Below are 27105 nucleotides of genomic sequence, written 5' to 3'. Positions count from 1 at the left end.
TACCCAGTAAAAATTCTAATACTCACCACAACTGAACTTAGTCCACAGAGCTGGATACCGTTACAAAAAATAGATTTCTACTAAGTATTACAAATTTTTGTAAATAGCACTAAAATTAACTGTAGGCTTTCCCGGCGTAAACTGTTGATGAAGGTTTCTCAGGTCTCCAGCCGGGTGGTAGCATTGATATCTTGCAATGTTTTTCACAAAAAAGGAGATGAATGACACCAGAGCCATGGTCAATTTGACTGGGAAAGAACTGGCTGCTGCCACAATCACAGTCCTCAAGAAAGGACTGAATTTTGCCCCCATCCCCAAAACAAACTCGAAATGAGACATTATCAGTGGCGTGGAAGAAGCAGTACAAAGCCTTTCCAGGGAGGAAGCAGAGGAAGTCACGTGGGAAACTTCCAGAATAATCGACAGATTTCAATTGCCTAAAAATAACATATCTGCGGAAGAACGAACAGCTCTTTGGTCCCTTGGAGATGACCGTGAAGTAACGATCCTACCAGCAGACAAAGGGAATGCTACAGTGCTATTAAGCACTACCGAATACCAGCAGAAAACCTGCTGCAACAAGATGAGGCCTGCAAGAGGCTGAAGACGGATCCACCCCGACGATAAGTAGAAAGACGATACCTCTGCTTAAGAAATCTGACTTACCTGAGCCAATGAAGAAGCACCTGTACCCTAGAGCACCAGCAATACCAAGCCTCTATGGACTCCCTAAGATCCGTAAGGAAGATCCTCTGGACCAAATATAGACTCCATTAACTCTCACTGTTACGGACTTGCTAAACGCCTAGAAACACTGCTCAAACCCCTTGTGGGGGACTGCAGCCACCATGTGAGAAACTCGGCCAAATTCGCAAAAATACTCAGGGACGTGTGACTACAAATGGAGGACCTACTCGTGAGCTTCAACGTGATGTCACTTTTCACAAAAGAGCCCCTTCAACACTCCTTGGCAGTTTTAGCCCAGCACTTTGACCCACAAACAGTCAGGCTCTCCATACAAGCACTAACAACCACCTACATTCAGTGCTATGGGGAATTCTTCGAACAGATTGATGGTGTGGCCATGGGCTCCCCACAGGCTCCTGTGATTGCAAACCTCTATATGGAACATTTCGAGGAGGTGGCCCTTCAAACTGCCAGACAGAAAACAAAGCACTTCTTCCACTATGTCGATGACACTTCTGTCATGTGCGGACATGGCAAACAGGTGCTAGATGAGTTTCTGCAACAACTCAACAGCATCCATCCGAACATCAAATTTACAATGGAAATGGAGGAAAATGGCTGGCTCCCCATCCTTGATATTTTAATTAAGAGGAAGGCAGATGGTTCACTAAGCCATGCAGTACATAGGAAGAAGACACACAGACCTATACCTTCGTGCAACAAGCTGCCACCATACAGCACAAAGACAAACAGTACTGACCATCCTGGTACTTAGGGTGCATGCCATCTGTGACAAAGACAGCCTACCATCCGAGCATTAACACCTGAGGGAAGTCTTTCACCAAAATGGCTACAGTCAAACATAGATCAACAGAGCACTTCAAAGGAAGAAGGTAGCAGTGAGAACCCCAGAAAAAGATGATGAAGAAGAAGGAGACCGTCTCGCATTCCTTCCATACACGGTTCCACTCCCGGTCAAAATTGCACAACTTCTGGGCAAATACAATATCAAAAGCATTCTCCGACCACCATCAAAGACCAGGGAGCTCCTAGGTTCTACCAAAGATCCGCTGAACCTTAACACACCAGGAGTATATATAGCATACCATGCGAATGCGGAAAACAATACATTGGGCAAACACAGCACTGTATATCTAAATGCTGCGGAGATCATATCAGATGTGTGCGACTAGGCCACACACAAAAATCAGCCACAGCAGAACACACCTTCAACTTCAAAAACACGAAAGTACTGTGCTGAACATCTGGCTTCTGGTAAAGCATTACCAAACAATCCATAGAAATAAGGATTCACGACAATCTGGTCAAAAGATATGATGGATAGCAACTCAGCGCACCATGGAACCCTGCGATAGTGGCAATCCATCGGGAGCACGACCGTCAACGCCCTCCGCTGTAGACACAGACATAATGCTTACACCGATAACCGAATGCGGCCACCATCCCCACCACTGCAGCCACCCTAGGTCTAGTGGAGGGGGGTGCTGGCACATATAAATAGCCCACTCCCCACGAATCTCGACACTACGCCAGAAGATGGGTAATATGACTTCCTTAAACATCACATGATATCAATGCTACCATGTGGCTGAAGATCTGACAAACCCTCTTCAGCATTAAATTTAGTACACTAAGGTGATGGTTAATCAAACTAATACGGAATTTCACAGACTATCACCATAATGTACTAAATTCAATGCTGTTCACAAAAATTCTTGCTATCACAATGTTTTTTCTTTGCAAGCAGTTTGGGATAAGCAATGTTCCATTACACTGTAAATTTATGCCATACATACTGGATAAACCCATTTTCTTTACACAGAGCAAACACAATTCCAGTAATGCAGTTTGTTTTTCATTAAATACTTCAGTGAAAAGAAATAGTATGACAAACACAATACTTATCTGATAACATACTGCTTACAGTTGATTGCTTTACCTCTTACATCTTTTCTATTATAGAACTCTGACAGAGACCAATAAATTGACAGCTGCTGCAAGGAATTCATCTTTGGTACATTTGTTCCAAGAACGAATTTCAGGCATTCATTATTTACATGTACAATAAAATTACCGTGGGTTACAGTTAATAAACTTATGTATCGAACATGTTTCATTCAAATACCATTACACAACAGAACAATATACCTACAGTCAATTGGAATTCTATAAACATTCTGGAGGAGTGCTAATATCCTAGGTTTTAATGTATCATCAATAATGATCACTGAAATATACTGCACCCAATGCATTTCATGATATTCATACAGTACTTCATGCACAATACATCACTGATGTGAAAACTTACATCACGCTCAATGCCATCCTCCTGTTTCAGTTCTAGGTCTTGCTTTATATGGAGACTAGGCATTACAATCTTTAGCGGACCTTCAAGAAACTGAAAAAAGAAAGAATGGCATATTCAAAGCTTCTGTCCCTTGCACTTGATTGGTGGTTACACATCATGTGAGCCTAAAAACCTATTGGTCACATGTATTCACTTACTGGAATTAGGTAACAAGAAAATGTCTCACATTAAATTAGATTTACTTTCATTCCAATTGATCCATACATTTGAAATCAAGACTCTGTTTAATTTGGAGATAGACACATCAGACATCAACCAAACAACAAATTATTTCATCCTTGCCAAGTAGCTACTCCTATTACACACACACACACACACACACACACACACACACACACACACACACACACACACACACACACACTATTATTTTTCTCAACTAAAATTTTGGTCATATTGCAAGGGAGACATGTTATTGTGGGTAGTTGGCTCAAAGAAAATTGCACTAATGCAATACCATTTCATTTCATGGAAAAAATTACACACGACATGTAAAATATCATGGTAATTTTCTCCTTTTCACCAGTACCACTGTCATCCCATTTCATGCATTATTTAAACATTTAAACAGTGTGTCACCATTGTAATTTGATTTGAGGCAACTCTGCCAGGGATGGTCCCAGTCACCAGCATTGTTGCAAGGCACTGAGCATGTCAGGATTTGCGTAAGCAGGCAGACATTTCTGGGTATCATTAAGCAAATCATACTATGTGACAAATCTTAGAATTTCTACTGTTTTACTGCAATATTTATTCATCATTGTGAGGAATTGAATAAATTTACCTGCACAGAAATGCACTGTATTTGCTAATGAATGGAAGATGTTGATTACTCACAGTGTTTATGTAGGTGCCAACATGAATTATTATAATGATATTTGCAATTGCATGACTTGAGAAACTCCAGTAACATTACTAAACTGAACTGTGTGCTGTATGAATGAAACCAAATAGAGAACCTTTCGCGTTTGAATTGTGCAGGAGTAGGAAAAACTGGTCAATTGCCTGCAAAATGCTTGGTGAAGTGTGATGTGGTCAATGGCTTCAAGCTTGTAATACAATTCTATTGAGCTCTCCACTCTTTTCATAAGTCAAAGATCAACTGCAAGCTCTCTTATTACATGTAAAATACTGGTTCAGATGCTACCTCCTTTATAAAGTAAAACATAAAATTTTACAAAACAAAAGTTAGTTTTATGTAACCTAAGCTTTCTGTTATAGTATTTGATTAGCTTTAAATTCTATTCCTCTACCCTGCTATTTAACTTATTTTTACTGTGTAATGCAAATATTCACTTTTTGTTTCCTTTTTAGACATAGGACCTGATATTACTAATATTTATTGGAAGTCAGAACTATGACTTGTTCAAATGAAAATCACATTGAATCACTTGACACATCACAATGCATTTCTTGATTTTTATTTTGGAATTTAATTTTACTTTATTTTTGGATGGTTCCAGTCCTTCCTGCCCCCTTTCCGCCTATTTCAATCAATATATTATAAAAAGAATCTGCAAGAGAACAGAACTGGCCATTTATGAGAAACTCCAAATATCATTTGGGCATTTGAATGTATCCATTACAATCGAATGACAGCAGAACTTTCAATTACATGAAATGTAATTTGGTTCATATGACATTATAATTATGACATAGTGGTCTTTTGACACCATGGAATAATGTCACAAACCACCACAATAAGGAAACTACTGTTGACAGTAGTGTGGGGTGAGTCATGGCACCATGTAGATGACTGCATCAAGAACATGTCTTGACAGCTGCAAGTTTGAAGATGGCACTTTGTTTTTGCCCAGTGTGAATGTGGAAACACTGATGCAGCAAGCTAGTTAATAAAATGCATCTCACTACTATTTTGCACATGGAAGCCACGTAAGTTCTTTGCAAAGTTCTTTTTATTTATAAAGTTAAAAACCACCTCAGACAGGAAATGAAGTTATGCATCTGCAACCCTAGAGGAAAATATGACCATCCAAGATAAGCTGGTACAACTTTTTCATGGCCATCCCCTCTCCAACCCCTAAGTATATATTGGTAACACCTGTTGCAGGCTGTAATGGGAAGTTATGATGGCTGAAAAGCCGATTTATGTAGCCAATGACATATTTTTAATTCAGTGGAGAGACAAACACAGTGTTTAATCTAAGAACTACCTTGACATATCAGATGTTAGAGTGGGATCAAAGTGAATGTTCAGGGAAAAAGCCTGTTTGCAGTGGCCAAACAAAAAAACATGTAACAATGTAACACTGGGTTTTCGTCAATTATTTTTGCACTCTTCTTTCCGATATTGATTTGTATCCAGCAGGACTGTGGACAAAAACAGGAAATAAGGGAAAAGTGTCAGTTTTGAGGCTAACCTAAACCTCGGAGAAGGCTATCTATCAAGTCTGTCACAACACAGATCCATTTCTGAGAGAAAGCTGTTAATAGTATTTGAAGAGAGGCAGTGAAACACTGCTCTACACCCCAATACAAGAACCTCTTGCAAGCAGCAGAAGAACATGAAGATAGGACTATGCAGACAATACCACTCACCAAAACCAGGATTGTATATCAGATAAAATTAATAAAATTTCAAAATCAAAGTTGCACATGTGTTCTGTATACACACATATATGATTATATTACATTAACAGAATTGTCCACATGTATCAAAAGCATGCTGTGAAGTAAAGGCCATCCACAAAATGATTAGTTTGTATGTTAATGGCAGGACTGAGATGGTTAACAGCTGTGCATTGTCTATGATGGCTGCCAACAAACCGGTCCAGAGACATGATAGAAATATCTACTTTCTACCATAAACTAGTGCAGTACGTGGAGCACTCTTTGTGAGGTTTAGCTAATAAACCTGTCAACAGGAGTTGTTGACTTGAGGAACTATGTTATTAATGGGGGCACATACAAGCTATTTCAAGGTAACGTATGTCTATCTAAAGTACCTGCACTTATCAGGTCTCCATGGCAAGGACTAAGGAATGACAGAAGCCCCTGGTTCCAGTCAAGATGCCACAGGCTCATAAGCTTTCCAGTGTTCTTGACTTTGCTGGTTTGTCTTCAGTCAAAAGGAAAGGAAGGGTACTGGCTGCATGATGTGCAGAGTACTGTTGATTAGACACCCAAACCAATGCAACTCGCTTACTTGGACCTGAAGAATGCCTCACTGCAGCATCCAACCAAGCAGTGAGGGGTTGCTCTTCACTGTGAAATTCAGTGTCAGAACAGTGAGAGTCAGACACACAGCAGCATCGTGTAGTGATACACACCACTATGAAGAAATGTGGTGACACATACCACTGTGGAGAAGTTGATGCATATCCCTACATCATCTCTCCAACAAATGATACTAGCAACTCTGAGTTATTTATGTAACAAGATTAGAAAAATAAAATAATGTGTTGAGTATAAAAGTACAGGGAATAAGACGCATGTCAACATCTCGTGTTCGCTAAAGTTCCATCTGAGATGTGGTATTCCAATGGTGCGTCTGAGTAATGTATAGTACAATTACTGGAATTTCTGATCCACCTGTTATGGAAACTTTTTGTTTATAAATGCCGAAAAATGATTCAGAATTTTTCTGCCATCATCAGTGAGTACTTTTATTCAGCTACATGTTTCGAGATCTCATAACAATTTATGTCTTTTCAGTATTACCTAATTTTTCTATATTTCTAGTTTATGTATGATACTCTATTTTTCTATGTACTGATAGATTATCATCTGCAACTACATTATGTTCCTGTGAGTTTGGTTGGCTAATCACCAAATCCCTACCTATGAAGCAATTTTCTTTCACCACAAAATTTCATGTCTATTTCGTAGAACTCCACTCACAAGCTATAATTCTTTTCTCTACTGAGAACAGTGTTTATATTCCTGTGTCAATCACTATTTATGATCACTTGGGTTTGACACTAAGTTGGAACTTCACTCTCTCCTCTGCCTGTGCCACAGTGAAGCCTCCAATAAGAATATTTTCTGATTTTATGATGATCTCAGCTCCCTATTTTCTGAACTGTGTTATTCAGTGGAAGATGATAGGGTACCTCTGCAAAGCCCATGAGGGCACTATGGTCAAGAAGGAACTAAACAAGTAGCAGGTTACATGCAGAACCAATTTTTTAGATTATAAAACCACCCGTAAAGACAATAATCAGGTAAATGCATATCTACATGCGGGTCACCTAATTTTGGTACTCAGGAAAATACATCTCAAATGTCACAAAAACTAATGCAAACCCAATGTAAAAGTGAAGCTTTCAACAACTTGGAGGTAGTTGTGTGATGGGATTGAAGAGTTCCTAGATAACAGAACGCATCACGTCATTCTCAATGGAGACAAGTCTTCCGAAGTAAGAGCGATTTCAGGTGTGCCACAGGGGAGTGTTGTAGGACCGTTGCTATTCACAATATACATAAATGACCTTGCGGATAACATGGGAAGATCACCGAGGCTTTTTGCAGATGATGCTGTAGTATATCGAGAGGCTGTAACAATGGAAAATTTTACTGAAATGCAGGAGGATCTGCAACGAATTGATGCATGGTGCAGGGAATGGCAATTGAATCTCAATGTAGACAAGTGAAATTTATCATTTAGCTACAATATAGCAGGTCAGCAACTGGAAGCAGTTAGTTCCATAAATTATCTGGGAGTAGGCATTAGGGGTGATTTAAAATGGAATGACCAGATAAAATTAATAGTCGGTAAAGCAGATGCCAGACAGATTCATTGGAAGAATCCTAAGGAAATGCAGTCTTAAAACAAAGTAAGTAGGTTACAACACACTTGTTCGCCCACTGCTTGAATACTGCTCACCGGCGTGGGATCTGTACCAGATAGGGTTGATAGAAGAGATAGATAAGATCCAACAGAGAGCAGCACGCTTCATTACAGGATCATTTAGTAATCATGCAAGCGTTACAGAGATGATAGATAAACTTCAGTGGAAGACTCTGCAAGAGAGATGCTCAGTAGCTCGGTACGGGCTTTTGTTGATGTTTCAAGAACATATCTTCAGGAGGAGTCAAGCAGTAAGTTGCTTCCTCCTATCTGTATCTCGTGAAGAGACCATGAGGACAATATTAGAGAGATTAGAGCCCACACAGAGGCATACCGACAATCTTTCTTTCCACAAACAATACGAGACTGGAATAGAAGGGAGAACTGATAGAGGTACTCAAAGTACCCTCCGCCACACACCATCAGGTGGATTGCGGAGTATGGATGTATAAGTACAAGTAGTTATTAACATCTTAGTGCTCTATTAGGCATTGTCTTACTGGATGTGGTATGACACTGGCTTCCTCCAACTTCTGAAGTCACTGACATAGTAAGTTACATGAAGACCTAGAGCTTCACACTGGAATGGAAACTGTCATTTTCCACATAGAAAAAGTGACAGATGATGCTTGGGACTGAACCCAAAACACTTGAATTTGTAGCCTCACACCCATTCAAGAAGCAATCCTCGGACTCTTAGAAAAGTATGTAAGCATTCAAGACAAGATCCAGAGTTTCATTAACTAACAGTGGCATTATACACACAATCCTGGAAGGAAAACTAGAAATGATTAGCTGCAAAATCTGATATTTCATACAGAGGACCCATTAGAAAGATGCACCACAGAATGCAGGCAGTAATAGCTTTATCATCATGAAAAATCAGTACTGTACAATGAAATAAATCTGCATTTATCTCATTGCATGTTACTGAAATTTGAAATCTGCATAAAGATAAGTATCAAATGTGAGGAAAAAATAATTTTAAAGTGTCAAATGTGATGTGGAAAAAAATGAACATTTGAGTTCAAACATCCATCCATCATAGTAGATTAATGCTTAAGATATAGTCTGGTAAATATTGTATACAATCGAATTTCTCTATCATACTGTAGTGACAGGATATATATATACTTCTCAGCTACATGACTGAAGATGCATGCCTTTAGATGGGGAGAAAGATGTGGAGGAAAATTACATCAATGAAGTACAACATGACATGAGGCTGAGCAAATATAGGCAACATGAGCCATGTCATTTTATCAGGAGCTGTCCATTTCCTTGAAGAAATTTAGAGAATCCATGGAAAATGTAGATCTAAATTTCCAGAGGACAATCTGAACTCATTCATCTCAATCACATCCTGTGACATTAGCACAGCTGTGAGAACAAAAATTCCTGTGAAAATCTACAAAACATGTTTTCCAAAACATTAGCCTGTGTAACTGTTTAGAAAACACACACAATATGAAAATATTTATTCTGTTGGCAATAAACATGCCCAAAATAATAAATTCTCTAAATACAGAGATTGGAACATGAGCACTGGACTACTGAAGCATCACAGATTGCTAATGTTAAAAACAAATTCTGAAAGATAGGAACAAACTTCTGCCTAATAAACCTTGTCAGGTGATCAAACATGATGCAACAGCCAATACACCCAGTATGGGGAATGTTGTGGAATACGGTGAGGACCTGCAAATGTTAACAACATTACATAGTTACATGACAGCAGAGATCTGTACAGCAAATTCAAATGAAGCTAAATCCCCTGAATCCCCATGGCCAACCAGAAGTTGAACATATGAGAACCACCAAGACAGCCTATATAAGAAGTCTTCCATTAATTTATAAGCAAGATCATATCTTGAAAAACATGGAGCAAAAAACGAAAACACCAGAACTTCTGAACAAAAATGTTAGAAAAGGGATCAAAGACAACTCTACAAAGGCAAGTTGACAATGATGCACGTGGTAGCAAAACGGATGACAGTAACAGAAAAGTCATAATTACAGTGTTTTGCCTTAGAACGTTTCTCCACTAAAGAACATAAAAATGCATTTCACATTTTTGGCTGCAGCATGGATACTAAAATGACAGATACATAATTGACTAAGGTGGGGACAGGAGTGAGAAGGAAAAACCAAACTTTTTCTACACAGTAGACCACTAGACCTGAAGTGGCAGCCATCAGATTAAATAAAACAAGTGGATCTTGCAGAACAACCTCTGGCAATTGAAGTGTTACTTTATGGAACAGTGGCTTTTCATGGGAATAGAAGAATGCACAGGTCATTTCAGTTTGTAAGAAGAGGCACAGGAAACATGTTTGGACCTAAAGGCCTGAACAGCAGATAATTTTGTTCTCCTATATGATTTTGGAAAGAAAACAGTTCCTCTTGAAGAATAAAAATGGATCCTACAGTCATTGATTAATTAAAATCAGTAGCTCTATTCACTCACAATTCTGCTGCAATGCAGTCAGCCAATACAATTTTGAATACCAGATAAATTATGCATATCAGAAACATTCACAATTTGATCCAATGACTGCCTAATATTAGAGAATTGTCTATGAAACAACAGACGTAAAACCCGGATTTCTTGCATTTTATGGGCTGTCACCTTAACCATTATGGACACATCCCTGCAATAATAAGAACTTGACTGAAAATGGTATCTTGCAAATCATCCTCTTCAATTTCCTTCAGATTTAATTTGGAGTTTAGTGCTGGAACATCAATTTCCTAAACCAGCACTATGCAGTTACCAAAGAACTAAAAAAATTTGACTTTGATGATCATAAGATTTCTGAGTGCTGTCAACTAAAAAATATTTTCTAATTATTAACACAATTTCTGGTAATTGAGACTATAGCACAAAAGCGCCTTAATGAAAAAGCTGCTGGTTCGAATCTTCTAGTCTGAACTACTAATTTTTGAAAACTTCCATGTCTACTAACAACTCGCAAATTTAACAAATACTGAATTGTAATGGTTTAGTAAAAATTACATTTTTTTCAACATTCGACATATTAAAACAAAAATTTTGATACATCTCTGTGAGATTTCTTTATTTTCAATTTGATGCTCTCCATTTTTGTACCAAATCGTAATTTGTCAACAATACTTGCATTTTTATGTAACTTATAATTAAAAATAACTTTTTAATAAAGTATGGTTCAGCACGAATTAAAATTACCATTTGTTTTACATATGGAATGTAAATAAAACTAAAAGAACTGGTAGCAATCAATGTTATCTGAACCACCAATTTTATGATTATTATATTGTTATCCTATGCACTCATCTACAGACGACTGTATAATAAATTTTTTATACTTACCAGCACTCACAAATCACCCAACTACCAAATGCATTTCTTGTTTCTACTTCTATGGAGAACTGTGTCATACTGCTTTACAAAATTATTGGCTGGTCGCTGACCTTAAAATCCTGAACCTAAGATGAAAATCTATGAGGACATGCAAGTGGCATCCCCTTGGCAGCCCTGGAGGCATGCTTGGTTAGGGTAATTTTTAAAGTAACTGGTCCTGAAACCAGGAGTTACAGCCACAAATCTGAGACATAGCAACAGTTTTCATCTGTGGGTTTGTATGTGTACCAACGCATTCTCACAGAATTGTTATTTGTGTTCATACAGATAACGAAGTAATTCTACAAATATACATGCTAAGACTATTTCTTCTGCTCCAAGACAGCACTTTAAACAATAGTGCACAGTAACTGGTCCTGAAACCAGGAGTTACAGCCACAAATCTGAGACATAGCAACAGTTTTCATCTGTGGGTTTGTATGTGTACCAACGCATTCTCACAGAATTGTTATTTGTGTTCATACAGATAACGAAGTAATTCTACAAATATACATGCTAAGACTATTTCTTCTGCTCCAAGACAGCACTTTAAACAATAGTGCACAGCCCCCACCCCAAATGAACCATGGACACTGCCAAGGTAGTGTTGCTGGCATGTCAACGATACTGAAAACAGTTAGGTGCACACACAAATAAGTATTATCTGAGGAGAAATCAAGATAAAGCATGGTTCCTCAAGAGAGGCAAAAGCCTTTTCAGCAGTTTCAGGAGCAATGGTCTGATCAGCTGACCTGGCCTTGTAGCAATAACCAACTTCCTGTGCCAATACTGCAAGTGGATGAAAGCAAAGGGAAACTGCAGCTATGTTTGTTTTTTTCTTCTCAAGAGCATGCAGCTCTACTGTACAAAATTATCTTAGGCAAAATATTCTGGAGGTAAAATAATCCCCCATTCAGATCTACAGGTAGAGGCTAGTAAGTGGGATGTTATCAGGAAAAGCAGGACAGGCACTCTATATGTCTGAGTGTGGAGTATTACATACCTTAGTAGGGTAAGTATGTATCAATTGGGGGTAAGATAGATACTGCCTACAAGAAAATTAAAGAGACCTGTAGAGAAAAAGAGAAGCACTTGGATGAATATCAAGAGCTCAGACAGAAAACCAGTTCTAAGCAAAGAGGAGAAAGCAGAAATGTGGAAGGATTATATAGAGTGTCTATAGAAGGGCGATGTACTGGAGGGCAATATATGGAAATAGAGCAGGATGTAAATAAAGATGAAATGGGAGAAATGATACTGTGTGACAAGTTTGACAAAGCCATGAAAGACCCAAGTCGAAACAAGGGCCTGCAAGTATACCACATTCCATTAGAACTACTGATAGCCTTCGAAGAGCCAGACCTGACAGAACTCTACCATGTGGTGAGTAGGATGTAAGAGATAGGTGAAATACCCTCAGACTTCAAGAAGAATATAATAATTCCAATCCCAAAGAAAGAAAGTGTTGACAGACGTGAAAATTACCAAACTATCAGTTTGGTAGGTCATGGCTGCAAAATACTAACACGAATACATTACAGATGAATGGAAAAACCGGTAGAAACTGACCTTGGGAAAAATCAGTTTGGATTCCATAGAAATGTTTGAGAACATGAGGCAATACTGACCCTACAACCTGTCTTAGAACATTGATTAAGGAAAGGCAAACCTATATTTACAGCATTTGTAGACTTAGAGAAACCTTTTGACAATGTTGACTTGAATACTCTCTATCAAATTCTGAAGGTTTCAGAGGCCAAACACAGGGAACAAAAGGCTATTTACAATATGTACAGTAACCAGATGGCAGTTATAAGAGTCGAAGGGCATGAAAGGGAAGGAGCGGTTGGGAAGGGAGTGAGACAGGGTTGTAGCCTATCCCTGATGGTATTGAATCTGTATACTGAGCAAGCAGTTCAGAAAAAAAAGAAAAATTTGAAGCAGAAATTGAAATCCATGGAGAAGAAATAAAAACTTTGAGGTTCGCCGATGACCTTGTAATTCTGTCAGAGACAGTGAAGTACCTGGAAGAACAGTTGAACAGAAGGAACAGTGTATTGAAAGGAGAATATAAGATGAACATCAACAAAAGCAAAATAAGGATAATGGAATGAAGTCTAATTAAATCAGTGATGCTGAGGGATTAAGATTAGGAAATGAGACACAAAGTAGTACATGAGTTTTCCTATTTGGGGAGCAAAATAACTGATGATGGTCAAAGTAGACAGGATATAAAATGTAGGGTGGCAATGGCAAGTAATGCTTTTCTTGAGAAGACAAATTTGTTAACATCGAGTATAGATTTAAGTGTCCAGAAGTCTTTTCTGAAAGTATTTGTATGGAGTGCAGTCTTGTATGGAAGTGGATGACACGGACGACAAACAGTTTAAACAAGAAGAGAATAGAAGCAAACATCAAACAATGGAAAATCCAGATGGAATGTAACAATACCAGAGAAGGAAAGTTGCTACTCACCATAGAGCAGAGATGCTGAGTCGCAATAGGCACAATAAAAAGATTCACACAATTAAGGCTTTCGGCCATTAAGGCCTTTGTCAGCAATAGACACATGCACCCTCGCACGCACACTCGCACACACACTCACTTGATCGCAGTCTCAGAGAGCTGAGACCACAGCTTGGCAGCGCGGTCTCACCACTCTGCGTGTGTGTGTGTGTGTGTGTGTGTGTGTGTGTGTGTGTGTGTGTGTGTGTGTGTGTGTGTGTGTGTGTGTGTGTGTGTGTGTGTGTGTGTGTGTGTGTGTACTTTGAGATGAAGAAACTTGCACAGGATAGGGTAGTATGGAGAGTTGCACGAAACCAGCCTCTGGACTGAAGACAACAACAGCCTAGGGAGGTTAGAGACTTTAAATAGCAAAAATGGATAGGTTGTATTCAGTTGTAGTACGAACTGAAGTGCAGTGGCAGAAAGGACAGGACTTCTGGTCAGGCCAGTACAGGATTATCAACAAAAAGTCAAATAGGGGTCATGCAGGGAGAGCCCTAGTAATGAGCAAGAAAATAGGCACATGAGTAAGCTATTGTCAACAGCAATGTCACTGAATTACCATAGCTGATATAGGCATGAAGAAAATACAACAGTGGTAGATATTTGTATGTCAACCAGACCAGCAGAAGAATGGAATAGGAAAAAGTTTGATGAGTAATTATTAAATAGCTAAGGAAGATGACAGCCAATTCTAGAAGGTAATGAAATTCAATAGTAGGAACAGGATGTAAACTAGTTAAGAGAACATCCAATGGCACAAATGACTGAAAGGGGGAAGCCGTCTGGTAGAATTTTGCACATTGCATGAATTAGTCACTACAAACACTTTTTTCAATTATCATGAAAGAAGCTTGTGTATGTGGAATAACCTGGAGAAACCAAAAGGTTTCAAACAGATTATGTAATGTCAAAAACAAAGATTTCGAAACAGGAATGTAAACTACAAAACATTTCCAGTGCTAGCTGTGGACTCTGGCTAGAGTTGTTTTTATTAACTGCAGAGTAATGTTGAAGAAATGGTAAAAGTAGAATTTAAGTACATGGGATTTGGATAAACTTGCATGAACCAAAACTCATTGATGGTTTGAAAATGAGCATTAGGCAATAAGTGATAAATAGAGGGTAATTATACACTGGGTGATGAATAGGCAGCTTTGAGATGAAACAGTGAAGGCAGGAGGAAACAGGTAAAAAGTAAGGCCTAGTAGGAATACCTTCACAACTCATGAGATACTGAATTTAATTGATGAGAAGAGAAAATACAAACATGTAGCTATTTAAGCAGACAAAAGGGAATACAGACATTACTGGAATGATGTTGACAGAAGATGCAATATGGCTAAACAAGAATGGTTGTAAGGCAAAGGGGAACAAACTTGCTCCACAATGGGAAAAGGAAGTAGTTGCAGACAAGACTGGAGATATCATAACATGACCAGAATTTGAAACAGCACAGAAATAGCGAAGTAGTAACAAGGCCATTGCAGTTGATGACATTCCCTCAGAATTATTGGGATACATGGGAAAGCCATCCATGACAAAATTATTCCACTTTTGTGCAAGATATGAGATAGTTGATGTACAGTCATACATCAACCAGAATGTAATAATTCAAATTTGAAGAAAGGCAGGTGCTAACAGGTGTGAATATTATCAGATTAATATGACATGCTTGCAAGAATGGAAAATCTTTTAGAGGGTTAACCTTACATAAGATCACTTTGGGTACCAGAAACATGTAACACATGGCAATACTGATACTATGGCTTACCTTAGAAGATGAGTTAAATGAAAACAAAATTGTGTTTACAGCTTTTGCAGATTTACTTAAATGCTTTTGAGAATGTGGAGTTGACTGCACTCTTTGGAATTTGGGCAGCAGCAGAATAAATAGACAGGAAGCAAAAGTTTGTTTGCAACTTTCACAGAAACCAGGCACCAGTTTAAGACTTTAAAGACAAGAAAGGGAAGCATTGAGTAGGAAATGAGACAGGCTTGTAGCCTACATCTGATATGCACTCTGTACGATGAAGACACGAAGGAAATCTGGAAGAAAGTAAAGCAAACTTTGTGTTTACCAATGACAATGTAATTCTATCAAACAAAACAGGCATCTTGAAACTGTCAATGAAGGGATGTGTGGGAGGTAAAACTCAGAAGAGCGAAATTGGATATCATCACTAAAGGAGATTGTGTGACATACATCGATAAAAGCAATGGAATCTAGCTGAAATAAATCAGGCAATGTTGAGCGTCAACTAGAAAATGAGACAGTAAAAGTAGTAGACAACTTTTGCTATTTGGGCATCAAAGTAACTGACAATCGCCGAAGTAAGAAATAAATAAAGTGAAGACTAGCAATATCAATGAACATGTGCCTAATAAAGAGGACTGTTCACATCTAATATAAATTTAAGTGTTACGAAGTCTTTTCTGAAGATATTTGCAGTGCAGCCCTGTATGGAAGTCAAACATAAATGATAGGCAATTCAGACAAGATGAGAATGGAAGCATCTGAAATGTGATACAGAAGAATGCTGAAGATTTGACGGGTAAACGAAACATCAAATGAGGGAGGAACATGGGGACAAATTTCACTAACACAAGGAACCTGTTAATAGCACAAATTCTGAGGCTTTTAGGGATAGTCAAGTTGGTAATGGAGGGATATGTGAGGGTAAAAAGTGTAGAGGGATACTATGGCTTGAAGACAAGAAGCAAGTTCAAATAGTTGTAGGAGGTGACTGTCATCAGAGATTAAGAGGTTTGTGGAGGGTAGTCTAGCATGGACAAGTGCATAAAGCCAATCTATATTATATTCAGCAAAATTGAGCCATAACATAACACTGCTTAATTTCATACAGTCACACAAATTCTAGAATTACCTGTTGGTTCAGTTGCTCATATATTTAAAATATCTGCCAGGAGTTCTTTTAAGAAGACAATTTTAGATATATTACAAAACATTATGAAATATTTTAAGTCTATGACATTTCCAAAGAATAAATGACTCATTCTTTTCAGAGTGGCCTTCTCAGTGACAGTCAGTAAGGTGCATTTCAATGGTAGTGATCTAAAAGTTATATGAATGATCAGTGACGAGAAATTTGAAAATTTATTAGCATCTTACATTTCTTTTTCCTATGCTGCTACTTTGAATCATATTTCCTACTCCCATAATCTTTATTTACTTATCGGTAACTATTTTATATGAAATGCGCATCATCATATAAACAAAGAATAGTGTAGTGAAATCAGTGGGTACAACCAGAATCTTTAATATTGAAATCAACAATACCCACACCATACAACTAATCATGGATTTGCTATTAGCCAATCACACAGTTTTATTTTGAAATTTTAAAATGATGTGGATGAAGCAGGGAGGGGATAATAAATAAAACTTTTGAGGTCATTCACTTTGTGAGAGTTTCCTGTTCTTGCTAGCCCATGCCTTGGGATGTGGATGTTTGCATTACTTACAGTATCTTGTTTGTAAACCGTCCTGGCAACACATTCCTTACCATTCTTCCTGATGCCAACAGCAGAGTCATAGAGATATCAAAAACTGTTAGTATTCTAAGCCTGGTAAACAATTACAGGCACCACTATATGTTCTGCCTAGCATATTCCACAGATTTTTTTATGCCACTGATATCAGCGAAATAAACATGTATCTGACAAAGGAACCAAAATATGACATACAGAGTGTGTTACAACCAAACACTACTCTCAGTTTACACATAAGGTACAACAATCTTGAGGACTTTTCTTCCTGATTTGGTTGTTGTGTTTTTCCCAGCTCACTTTCCCATCACCATGAAATTTGGCACGTTTACTTTCTATACTGACTCACGGACATGTACAATGAAAGACTATTAAAAATTGAGATTCTGGACAAAGCCCTTCTTCTGAAATAGAAAAAACACACACACACACACAGCCACTGTCTCCAACAACTGAGACATGACCATCTGCTTTTGGCATGAGCAACTATCTGTTAGGGTGGGTTGTGAGGTATGAGGCGGCACGGGGCAGGGAGAGAGGGATAGCAATGTAAAGGTGGGAGGAGGGGTGGGGGGAAGATAATCTGTTCTCTGTGACACCATGCAAGGATGTGGCAGAGACAGTATGGGTTGCTAATGGCAGTTTTGGGAAGCTGTACTGTGGGAGGGGAAGGGGAGGAGAGAAACTGAGAAAGGGAAAATAATAAGTGCACAGCAGTGCACTGTGTGTGTGTGTGTGTGTGTGTGTGTGTGTGTGTGTGTGTGTGTGTGTGTGTGTGTTTGGGTTTTTAATTGTATTTTCGTGTTAGTGGTCATGTTTACGTAATGACGTCATAGGCACCATATTGGAGTCTTAGTGTATGGTTGCTTCTGCCATATTTGTGACATCATGGATCAAAGTATATGGGTGAAATTGGACACTTCTGTATTTGTGACTGACGAGACAAGGCATGGGAGATCTGTTTCTGGGATAACGCTCTAAAGGAAATTTTAGGCTGTGGAGGCCTCAGTGTGACTCTTAGTATATTCCTTGCAATCACATTGTTTCCCAATATTCTTAGCTGGTGGAGTCTCCTTACATTTCCTTTCCCCATAACATACTGTATCAGAAAAAATCTACTTTGCACTCCTTCAAATTCTTTCATCACCACGACTACTAGCACCACTAGTGGTATCAACTGCAGTAGTAGAAGTACTGCCAGTATTAACTTCTAGTTCATAGTATTATTCACTGACATTGCTAATTGAGACACCCAAATCATTGTAATACTATTTGTCATATTAAAACTTAGTTTCAGGAAAATATGATACAAAAAGGGTACAGTATTTGTGAAACCGTGGTCCTATTTAATAGAGGGCCTGATGGACCTAATCAGATCAGGTTCAATTAACAAACCAATAAGATCATAAAAATGTCATCAACGAATCTTGATCTGGTGAAGGGTTTGTGATTCTGGATGGTTAGAAAGGAATCCTCTAGGTGGCATATGAATGAACTGGCAGAACATGGTGCCATACAAATGCCCTTTGATGTGCTGTAGATTTTTTTGTAGGCGGTGCCTTCAATGGAGAATTGTGGGTGAGAATCTAGTTGGTCGTGGCGACCAGGAAGGGGCTGTAGGTTAGGAGAGAGTCAGACACTGGGAAAGGTACTGTTCAGTAACAGAAAGCCATGGGTGTGGGGGGATGTAATCATAGAGGGTGATAGCACTGACAATGATGAGCAGGGTGCCAAATGGTAAAGGAGCAGGAACTGTGGAGCTCAGTGAAGGAAATGATTGGTGTCTTTTGTGGCAGGGTAGGTTGAAGATGAGCAAAGATTCCATCTTTGGGAGCACATTAAAAAAAACGCACACACATAACAAGCTTTTCTAAATTGTGCAAATGGAAACTCTTCGTACAACATATCAGTCATCCCCGTAAGCCTCAACGTTCACTAGTCTGTATGCTCCACCCCACCTATTCCCTACCCTGCTCTCATTCTAGCACTGCACACACCTATTCCACAACTCCCCCCCCCATGCCCCACACAGCCTCCAAACACTGCAACCTAGCAGCCCTATTCTGTCCCCCCATGTCCTTGACCAATACCACAGGCAGCACAGCATCACCCCCACCCCTACCCTGCTATCCCTCACTTCCCACCCCACAGCACCTCTTTACCTCTCACTCTAGCAGATTTCTACTCACATTAGATGTGTTCATGGCCTAGTGTTGTTCTGTATTTCATATGAATTACTTTGTCCAAAAGCTTAAATATTTAGCAGTCAATTCATTCTACCTACCTGCAACCTAAGGTCTCCCCAATGTGTTGAGTTGGAACGCATGCTTTGTATATCATTACTCTATCCTGACATTTCCCTTGTTTGATTTTAATTTCTCTGTTCTTTGGAAAACACAACTGAGGCAACTGAGTTTTGCTTGTCACCATTGGACCAGTTCAGATACAACCTCACATGAAAAGCTTGAACAGCAATTACTCAGTTACACAGCTTTGAGCTAATGGAAAAACAGATACATTTACAATACAGATGTAACATGATATGAAGGTGCAATATAGTCCTCACTTCCGTAGTTCTTCCAAAAAGAAGTGATAAGAAGATTGGTAAAGCAAAGGCATGTGTGCTATATCTACAACTACTTGCTTTTACCAACTGCTGATATTTTGATATCAATGCACGAACTACAATACCACTAGAAGAATGAACAACCTGAATATGACCACGACACTACACACACCAAGTTCATAGAAAGAAAGGTAAGTGAGAAATTCGAAGCACAAAGATTTTCTTCTTTTGGGGGGGGGGGGAGGAGGGGGAGGAAGGTCCTACTTGATGCAGACTTTGGCAGCTGACGCTAACAAAAACCTGACAAGGCTACTTTTATAACATGACATTGTCTAGCGTGAGTGTACATTTGTGTTTTCACTGCTTCTAGAGAAACTCTCAAGATGAATGATTCAGAGCAAATGACATCTTTACAGTGTCACATGAGTGTTTTGATCTAGCTACATGAAAGAAATTACAGCGCTTTGATGAAGAAAGAAATGAAGGATATATTTTCAAAACCAGCTCGATGAGGAGTGAATTTTCCATAAAATGTTGATGGTCACACACTGGAAAATTTAAAATCCTGCTAATCTCAGAAAAACTGAATCAAGGAGTGAGCTCTAACAGTAACTTCAGCATGTTTTAATTTGCCTGCAGCTGACAGTGACATTCTGCTATAATTACTTCTTTAAGCATATGTTGTATGTTACAGATGTGTCATTCTTGAGCCCACACAGTTTAACTCTGTGATTATATTCTAAATATTTAGAGTGGTAATGTGAAGATCTACTGGTTAAAGAGCACTGCAAACATTCCAACATTCTGTAGTTAAAACTGTAACACTCCTTTTTTCCTTTTAGTTTCAGCATTACCACCATTTCTTTTTTAGGGTTGTACATTACACTACCAACTGCTCTTTCATTTAATAGTATTTAAGCTCCTCAAAGGATTTCAACAACAACTCTTGGTCCCCTACCACTTCCCTATATTTAATTGATTCTGAATACCTACTGACAAAACAAAAACAGATCAAGAACGGTAATATTGCTAACAATAACGTTGAGGGTATAAAACCAATTAAATGAACAATAGCAAAAATTATAGACCAGGAAAGAATATTGTAGATCATGAGTTTAGATTTCTCCATCAGGCACCATGACGAATAGACTGCCAAATATTGTCTTTGCAATAAATCCACATATATATCCCTCGTCTGAGAAAGCAACTCTGGTCAACTTAAAAATTGACCATAAATATAGCGTATGATCAATTCATCCAGCAAACCATACAACTGATCTACAGTAGTAGCTAAATCATCTGCACTCTAGCAAGTGGAGTCCACTCGTATATTACTTTATCATATCCATTAATAATACCTCTTTCTAAAAAAGGAACAAATCTAGACATTAACAACACACCGAACTAAATCTCAAAGCAGAAAATTAATTTGTAACAAGTGATTGCTAACGTCACAACTCAAGAACATTTGACAGTTTCCTAGTAGACAGTAAACATGTGATCATTACAGTATATTAATAACTTTTACTTATGGACCGTCTGACAGCAACTGAATAAAACACAATTTTATAAAATAGCTAACATATGTACATATTCCAGGCCACTGATGATGCCTTGCAGAAAATAAAGGCGAAACGCGTATGGCACTAAAATTGTGTTTTATTCAGTTCCTGTCAGATGGTCCATAAGTAAAAATTATTAATATACCGTAATATTACACGCAACTGAGGAAGACAGGACTATAAAAGTTGAAGATGTGATCATTGACTACTGGGATGCCAACATCACACAAACAATAAGCTGCAGAAATTTTGAAACATATAAAATATTAGAGAGCGGCATCATATACTACAAGACACCAATCCATTGCAAATATGTTGCACAGCCAACAGTCACAACTTCGTTTGGTCAAGAAGCAAAACCAACAGCCAATACCAAATATTTCATCTGACAAACAACAGGACATGTAATCTGCTTGTTTACACACCCCACTGCACAAAGAAATTAATGAAACAATGGTAAAAAATACAAGAAGCTATTTACCAAGGATTCTGGTTCAGCATATATTTCATTCTTCTCTTTTTTCAGCCAACTAGTTCCCTTGGAGTCCATGATTGCCCTCCTAAGCCACTGAAAAACAAGAAAGCCAAAGTGATATGTTTACATTGTTATTATTCGACATAGTGCACAGGCAGTATTTTCTGGTTGCAGCAAATGAGTCGATGCATATGAAAAATTTAAAAATTGCTGAGGGACAAAGAACCTGACAAAATTAACTGATTTACAACTTGCTGGTTATGAAGACTCTGAAGCCTGAGTGTCATTAATGGAAAACAAAACTCAATTTGAGAGAAAACAAAAACCCCCACACAATGGAAGCAAATGACTTTCAGTTACTGCTGTTACTTAGTAGCATTTGCTTGTAGTAATCAGTCTTATTCTGAATATGGTAGCTGACTTATCTTTCTTTTTCCACATAAATTTCTAACTGTCATGTGAAGCAACTAAGATAAAGTGAATTTACCAGACAAATCTATTTACTGTAGACAATTTTACGTATGAAGAATAAAAGATGAAAATGAGTCTCGAGCTATATCGAAGCCTGTCAATGTATCCTGCAAATTCCTTAATATATAGAATAATGTAAGGGGTTTATAATTATGTTCTTAACAACATATGCAAGAACAGAAAAGAATTATTTCTCAATCATACTGGCTGCATTTTCAATCAATCTATAAACCCATATTTGCTCATGGTATTCAGAAAAGCAGAACACGAAAATCCACCCATACAGAGAGAAGTTTCTTTTTTTCAGTCAGTTTAGTATGTATTTTTAACAACTGTTTTCCTTATACAGTCATCTATATTCAACGTTATCAACTCAATATAGAGCAATGCTGCAATCTTTACCCAGTCACTAAAAAACACACACTGCTGCCTGCACGTTGCATAGAAAAATAAATGATTCTTGACTGTCAAGATTTAACACCGATTAAATTCCTCTAACAAGACTTAGTGAAATTAGTTTCTCATAAGCGTACCCATGACAATGTTCTGTGGTTTTCGGATGTTATTGTCGGTGGCAATTACATACACCCAGTAGGCCTTACAGAGCCAATTACGGAAATACGGAAGCGTCCGATCCCGCCCGTCTGCTTTGACCCATGACGTCACAAATATGGCGGAAATCTAAAACAAACACACACACACTTTCCACAAGAAGCCTAATGACACTAACGGGACAAGCGCGAGAAATGGGGTGTTTTGGGTGGGGGGAGCAAACTAAATGTAAAAAAATTTAGACGCCTTGCGTAGCTACAGCATGTAAGTGAAGACAGCCATGCATGAATACCCACCCACCTCCCCAAGGGTAGTAACCCATGCAACCCATAGAAGATAAAGATGCTACAGTAGCTGATTAGTGTTTTTTGTCTTTTTTAAAAAAAATCTAACGGGATAGAACGAACAGATCAGAACAGAAGTTGGAGGAAACAGATAATTAAAATAAGTAATAAGTGTTTTTAAATTTAAAAAAAAATCTCACGAGATAGAACGAACAGATCACAAAAGTAAATAAAATAAAACAGAACTGGAGACAGCCACACTGAAACCAAACTCCGCGCCGTCATGACGTCACACACGACAACACCCTTACGTCACGGGTGGACGCTTCTGTCGACCCGTCAATTACATTTCCCATATGCTTCCATAGATTGAAACGTGCACATTACTTCAAACAGCAGTTAACACTATTTACTGAACTATGGAGCACATAGGCACATTGAAAATCCATGGAAAACGCAACACAATGAATTCCCTCTACAGCATTCTCTTTCATACCAACATAATCAATCCCTGATACTCTGTATTAACGTATGCTAACGAATCTGATGTATCGGCAGTACAACTGCTTGCGCTACAACCCGGGCGAACTACAGATCAGATTACAGTGAAGTCTTACTGTCCCTATTCCTTCCTTGTTACCGAACTTCGCATGCACAACACAAGTAAATATGACAACATGAATGCAGCGTGTGTGTGAACTTCATGAGGGTCTTTTTTCGTCAATCACAAAGTATTTCACATTGACCTTCACTTTCTCTAAGCACCACAGCATATAGACACTTTTCCGGTAATTACAGACAACACATCAAAATATCTGGCGGTTCTTTTGCTAAATCACGGCAAACATTTAGCAATTTTATCGGACAGAGCGAAAACAGCAAGCACACTACATACCCACGCCTCGATCTGGTATTCTTCGTAATTGCCGAACAGCACAGGTACGTAATGTGCGCTAATATGCTTGTCTAAACACTAGTCACCTCCTGCTCGCAATGCGGAAACACAAGCTCACTGAAAATAACAAGTGTTTGGTTCTCATACACATAACCTGAAATAATTACTTACGAAATTCTAGGGCTATCTCAAACCATAACCACAAGCGCCAAGAATGATACAAGAATTAAATGTGGAACAAACTTATCGTTCAAATGTGCCCAATAAATGAAATTAAACTAATATTATAATTGTACGAACAGTTACTATAGCATCACTACAAGGCATTGGCAAACTACTTCATTCGACGCAGTTAGCTGTAATGATAATAAAAATTAAGTATTGACTTAGTACCACACTCAATATGTCTTTCCGTGATTTCCTGTCTCCACCATCAAATCACTTACATATTACACAGAAAACGCAACACAATACCGTACAAACGCATGACACGAACTACTAAACTCTACAGTCGTCAGTCAGGGGGGCGCAGAAAGCTATGCGCAGAAAGCAACGTGTTTTCTCAGTTGTGCGCATGACGTCACGGTGGAAGCAGCTGTGCCAAACAGTACACAGTTCGAATTGTGTGTGATTGTTTTTCTTGTGTTGTATTGTGTTTGAAGGAGTATTTTGATTGAGTTCTTCCTTCTGAGGTACTCAGTCAACAGCGGAAAGATTCAGAATTCGGGAGTGTTAACGGTTTTTGCTGTAACTGATATTTGATTCGGAACTGAAATAGTTAGCGATAGTGGACAGCGGAATCAACATTGTGTTCGCCAGTTCTATAGTTTATGGTTCGTCATGTGAAATTCTTATTGGAGAATCTACAAGTGAGTGAGAAAATTAATTTTTACAATGCCAGGCTGTGCTGTAAAGGCCTGTTTTTCGTACAACTGGAGCACAAAGGGATGTTTCCCGCGTAATGAAACATTACAAAAACTATGGTTGTCGAAATGTTGTAGGAAAGACACCGTAAATGTTGCGCATGCAAGAATATGTTCTCGCCATTTCGCAGAAACAGATTACTTAAGGGATTTACAGTCTGAATTGCTTAATTTGCCCCGAAAAAGAATGCTGAAGCCAGATGCAGTTCCTATGTGCAATTTGCCGTGCTGTAGTGCGACTATCAATGTGTCACCCGCAACAGAAGACAGAACCAAACGGTATAAGAAACGAGAACTACATAAGAGATCTCTGGAAACTCTGGAAAAGCTGTCACCAAATAAGAAACATCATAGTAAGAGCACATGTACAGATGACAGTTTTTTTTTCAGACACAGATAAAGTTACTTTGAAGAATACTATAGCGGCTTTAGAAAGAAGGAATGCTGTTCTTACAAACAAGTGTGTGCAACTTCGAGCTCTTAAGTAAATTCATTTCAATGCGATTAAATGAATAGTTTCTGATTTATTTGAGCCGAGGTTTCGAATTTCAAGTGTGTGTCAGTGTGGTTGTGATCTGACATTTTACCGATGTGTGAGGCATAAGCTGCGAAAGAATATAACTCATCAGTTTTAACTGTAATATTTTAGCAGCAGAAAATCAGTTTAGACATCTCATTTCTGGTATAAACAAAATCTTCCGCCAAAAAATTTACGTAAACGCGTATGCCGTGTCGTCTGCTTGTGAGCGCTTGCTTCCTCGCTGACGTCACTAGGCCAGCCAATGGCAGAGCAGAGCTCTTACTGTCCAACCTTATTCAGTCGCTCGGTGCCAGTCGTACTGTGCATTGATCGCGTGCGGAGCTGCAGGAGCGCGTACGATACTACACCGAGCCATAGGGACCTGCTTGCGGGTTACGTCTCGAGGGTGCGTAAAGCTTTGAAACTTACGCATACCAAGGACGCAGGAGCGACCAACTGAGTTTTTGTAAAAACACAGATTGGCGCTCAGTATCATCTGAGGTCTTAGCACGGACGGCACTGGGAAAAACATTTGCATGGCGTCGCCTGGCAGAGTTGTCGTGTCTTCTCGTCGTTGTGGTATGCCGAGCTTGGGTGGCGCCTTGGGGTCGCGGCGGTCTCTTTCCGCTGACGAAACGAGGCGCGCTTTCTTGTTGCCGCGGGCCGCTCGGCCGGCCGTCTCGAGCACCTCAGCTGCCGCAGAGTCAGTCTCTGCCCCCCCCCCCCCCCAAGGTTAGGGAAAATGTGGGCCAGGGCCTGGGAGCCGGCCGCGGAACCGCAGAGAAGGTTTCCGCCGCCGCCGATCAGACCTCCGCGTCCACAAGGAGAATAGGGCCAGCAATGCAGCCGGGCCACCTAACGGTGTGAACGATGGCTGTAACTGGCACCCCCCTGGCAGCACCCCCCCTCTCCGTTCCGGACGTGGCAAATAACACAGCAAAAAATGCCACCCTACACAGAACACCAACATCCTCATACATTGTCAGTACTTGCAATCCCACCCCTCCTAACCTCGTCCTACCCCCGCTCCTGCTTGCCCACGCCACCAACACACTACCTGAATTCCTTGAAACCATGAAAAATGGCAAGCAGACGACCCGCATGCCGACCAAAATCCTCCCCAAACCCACCCCCTCGTCTCAGTCCTCCACCCGTTCCAAATACCTTAAATCCCCCCCACACAAGTCCACCACATCAAAGCAGCGGCGTGACAGGAAGGACAGGAAGGAGAAGCACTCCAAGGGGAAGAAGCACTCCACCACCTCCACCCTAACCACTCCCACACCCTCCGAGGAGCCTGCGCCCCCGACAGCACCTGTCGCCGCTCTGGGAGGGGACCAGGAAACACCAGCACTGGAAGGGAACCGCGTAACCGGGCAGGATTCGGATGGTTTCGTGCTGGCGAGGAAAACGTTTCGCCAGCCGAGGCTTCCGCCAGCCCGGGGAGTGGAACCCACCCCAAACAGATTCCAGGCGGTTGCTGAGGAGCCAGAGGCAACAGAAAACACAGAACCAAGTCTCCCACCACCTCCCCCCGATTGTCGCAGAGTTTTCTCAAAACTACGAGGAGCTCTTCG

The 27105-nt window shown here is 39.5% G+C and overlaps 1 protein-coding gene across 6 annotated transcripts in view; it reads right to left on the bottom strand.

Moving 5' to 3' along the window:
- The window catches only part of LOC126213035 (uncharacterized), a 99572-nt gene extending 74964 nt beyond the window's left edge, over positions 1-24608 (bottom strand). For 2 of the 6 annotated variants that reach the window (XR_007541036.1, XM_049940605.1), the window contains exons 1-3: positions 24479-24603; positions 21890-21976; positions 3017-3106 (exon numbers count right to left, since the gene is read on the bottom strand). Coding sequence is in view for 3 of the 6 variants with exons in the window: in XM_049940605.1 (XP_049796562.1) it covers positions 3017-3106; positions 21890-21958 (159 nt within the window). In the remaining 3 variants the exon portion in view is untranslated. Of the gene's footprint in view, positions 1-2645; positions 3107-9510; positions 9585-21889; positions 21977-24085; positions 24203-24478 lie in introns of those variants that run through there. The other 4 variants (XR_007541037.1, XM_049940606.1, XR_007541038.1 and 1 more) reach the window with 4 other exon arrangements.
- Between the last annotated feature and the right edge of the window lie 2497 nt (positions 24609-27105).

Source organism: Schistocerca nitens, chromosome 11, assembly GCF_023898315.1.
Source record: "Schistocerca nitens isolate TAMUIC-IGC-003100 chromosome 11, iqSchNite1.1, whole genome shotgun sequence".
NCBI classification, from domain to species: Eukaryota; Metazoa; Arthropoda; class Insecta; order Orthoptera; family Acrididae; genus Schistocerca; species Schistocerca nitens.
Note: the sequence above shows the minus strand (reverse complement) of the source record. Positions and strands in the feature narration are given on the sequence as shown.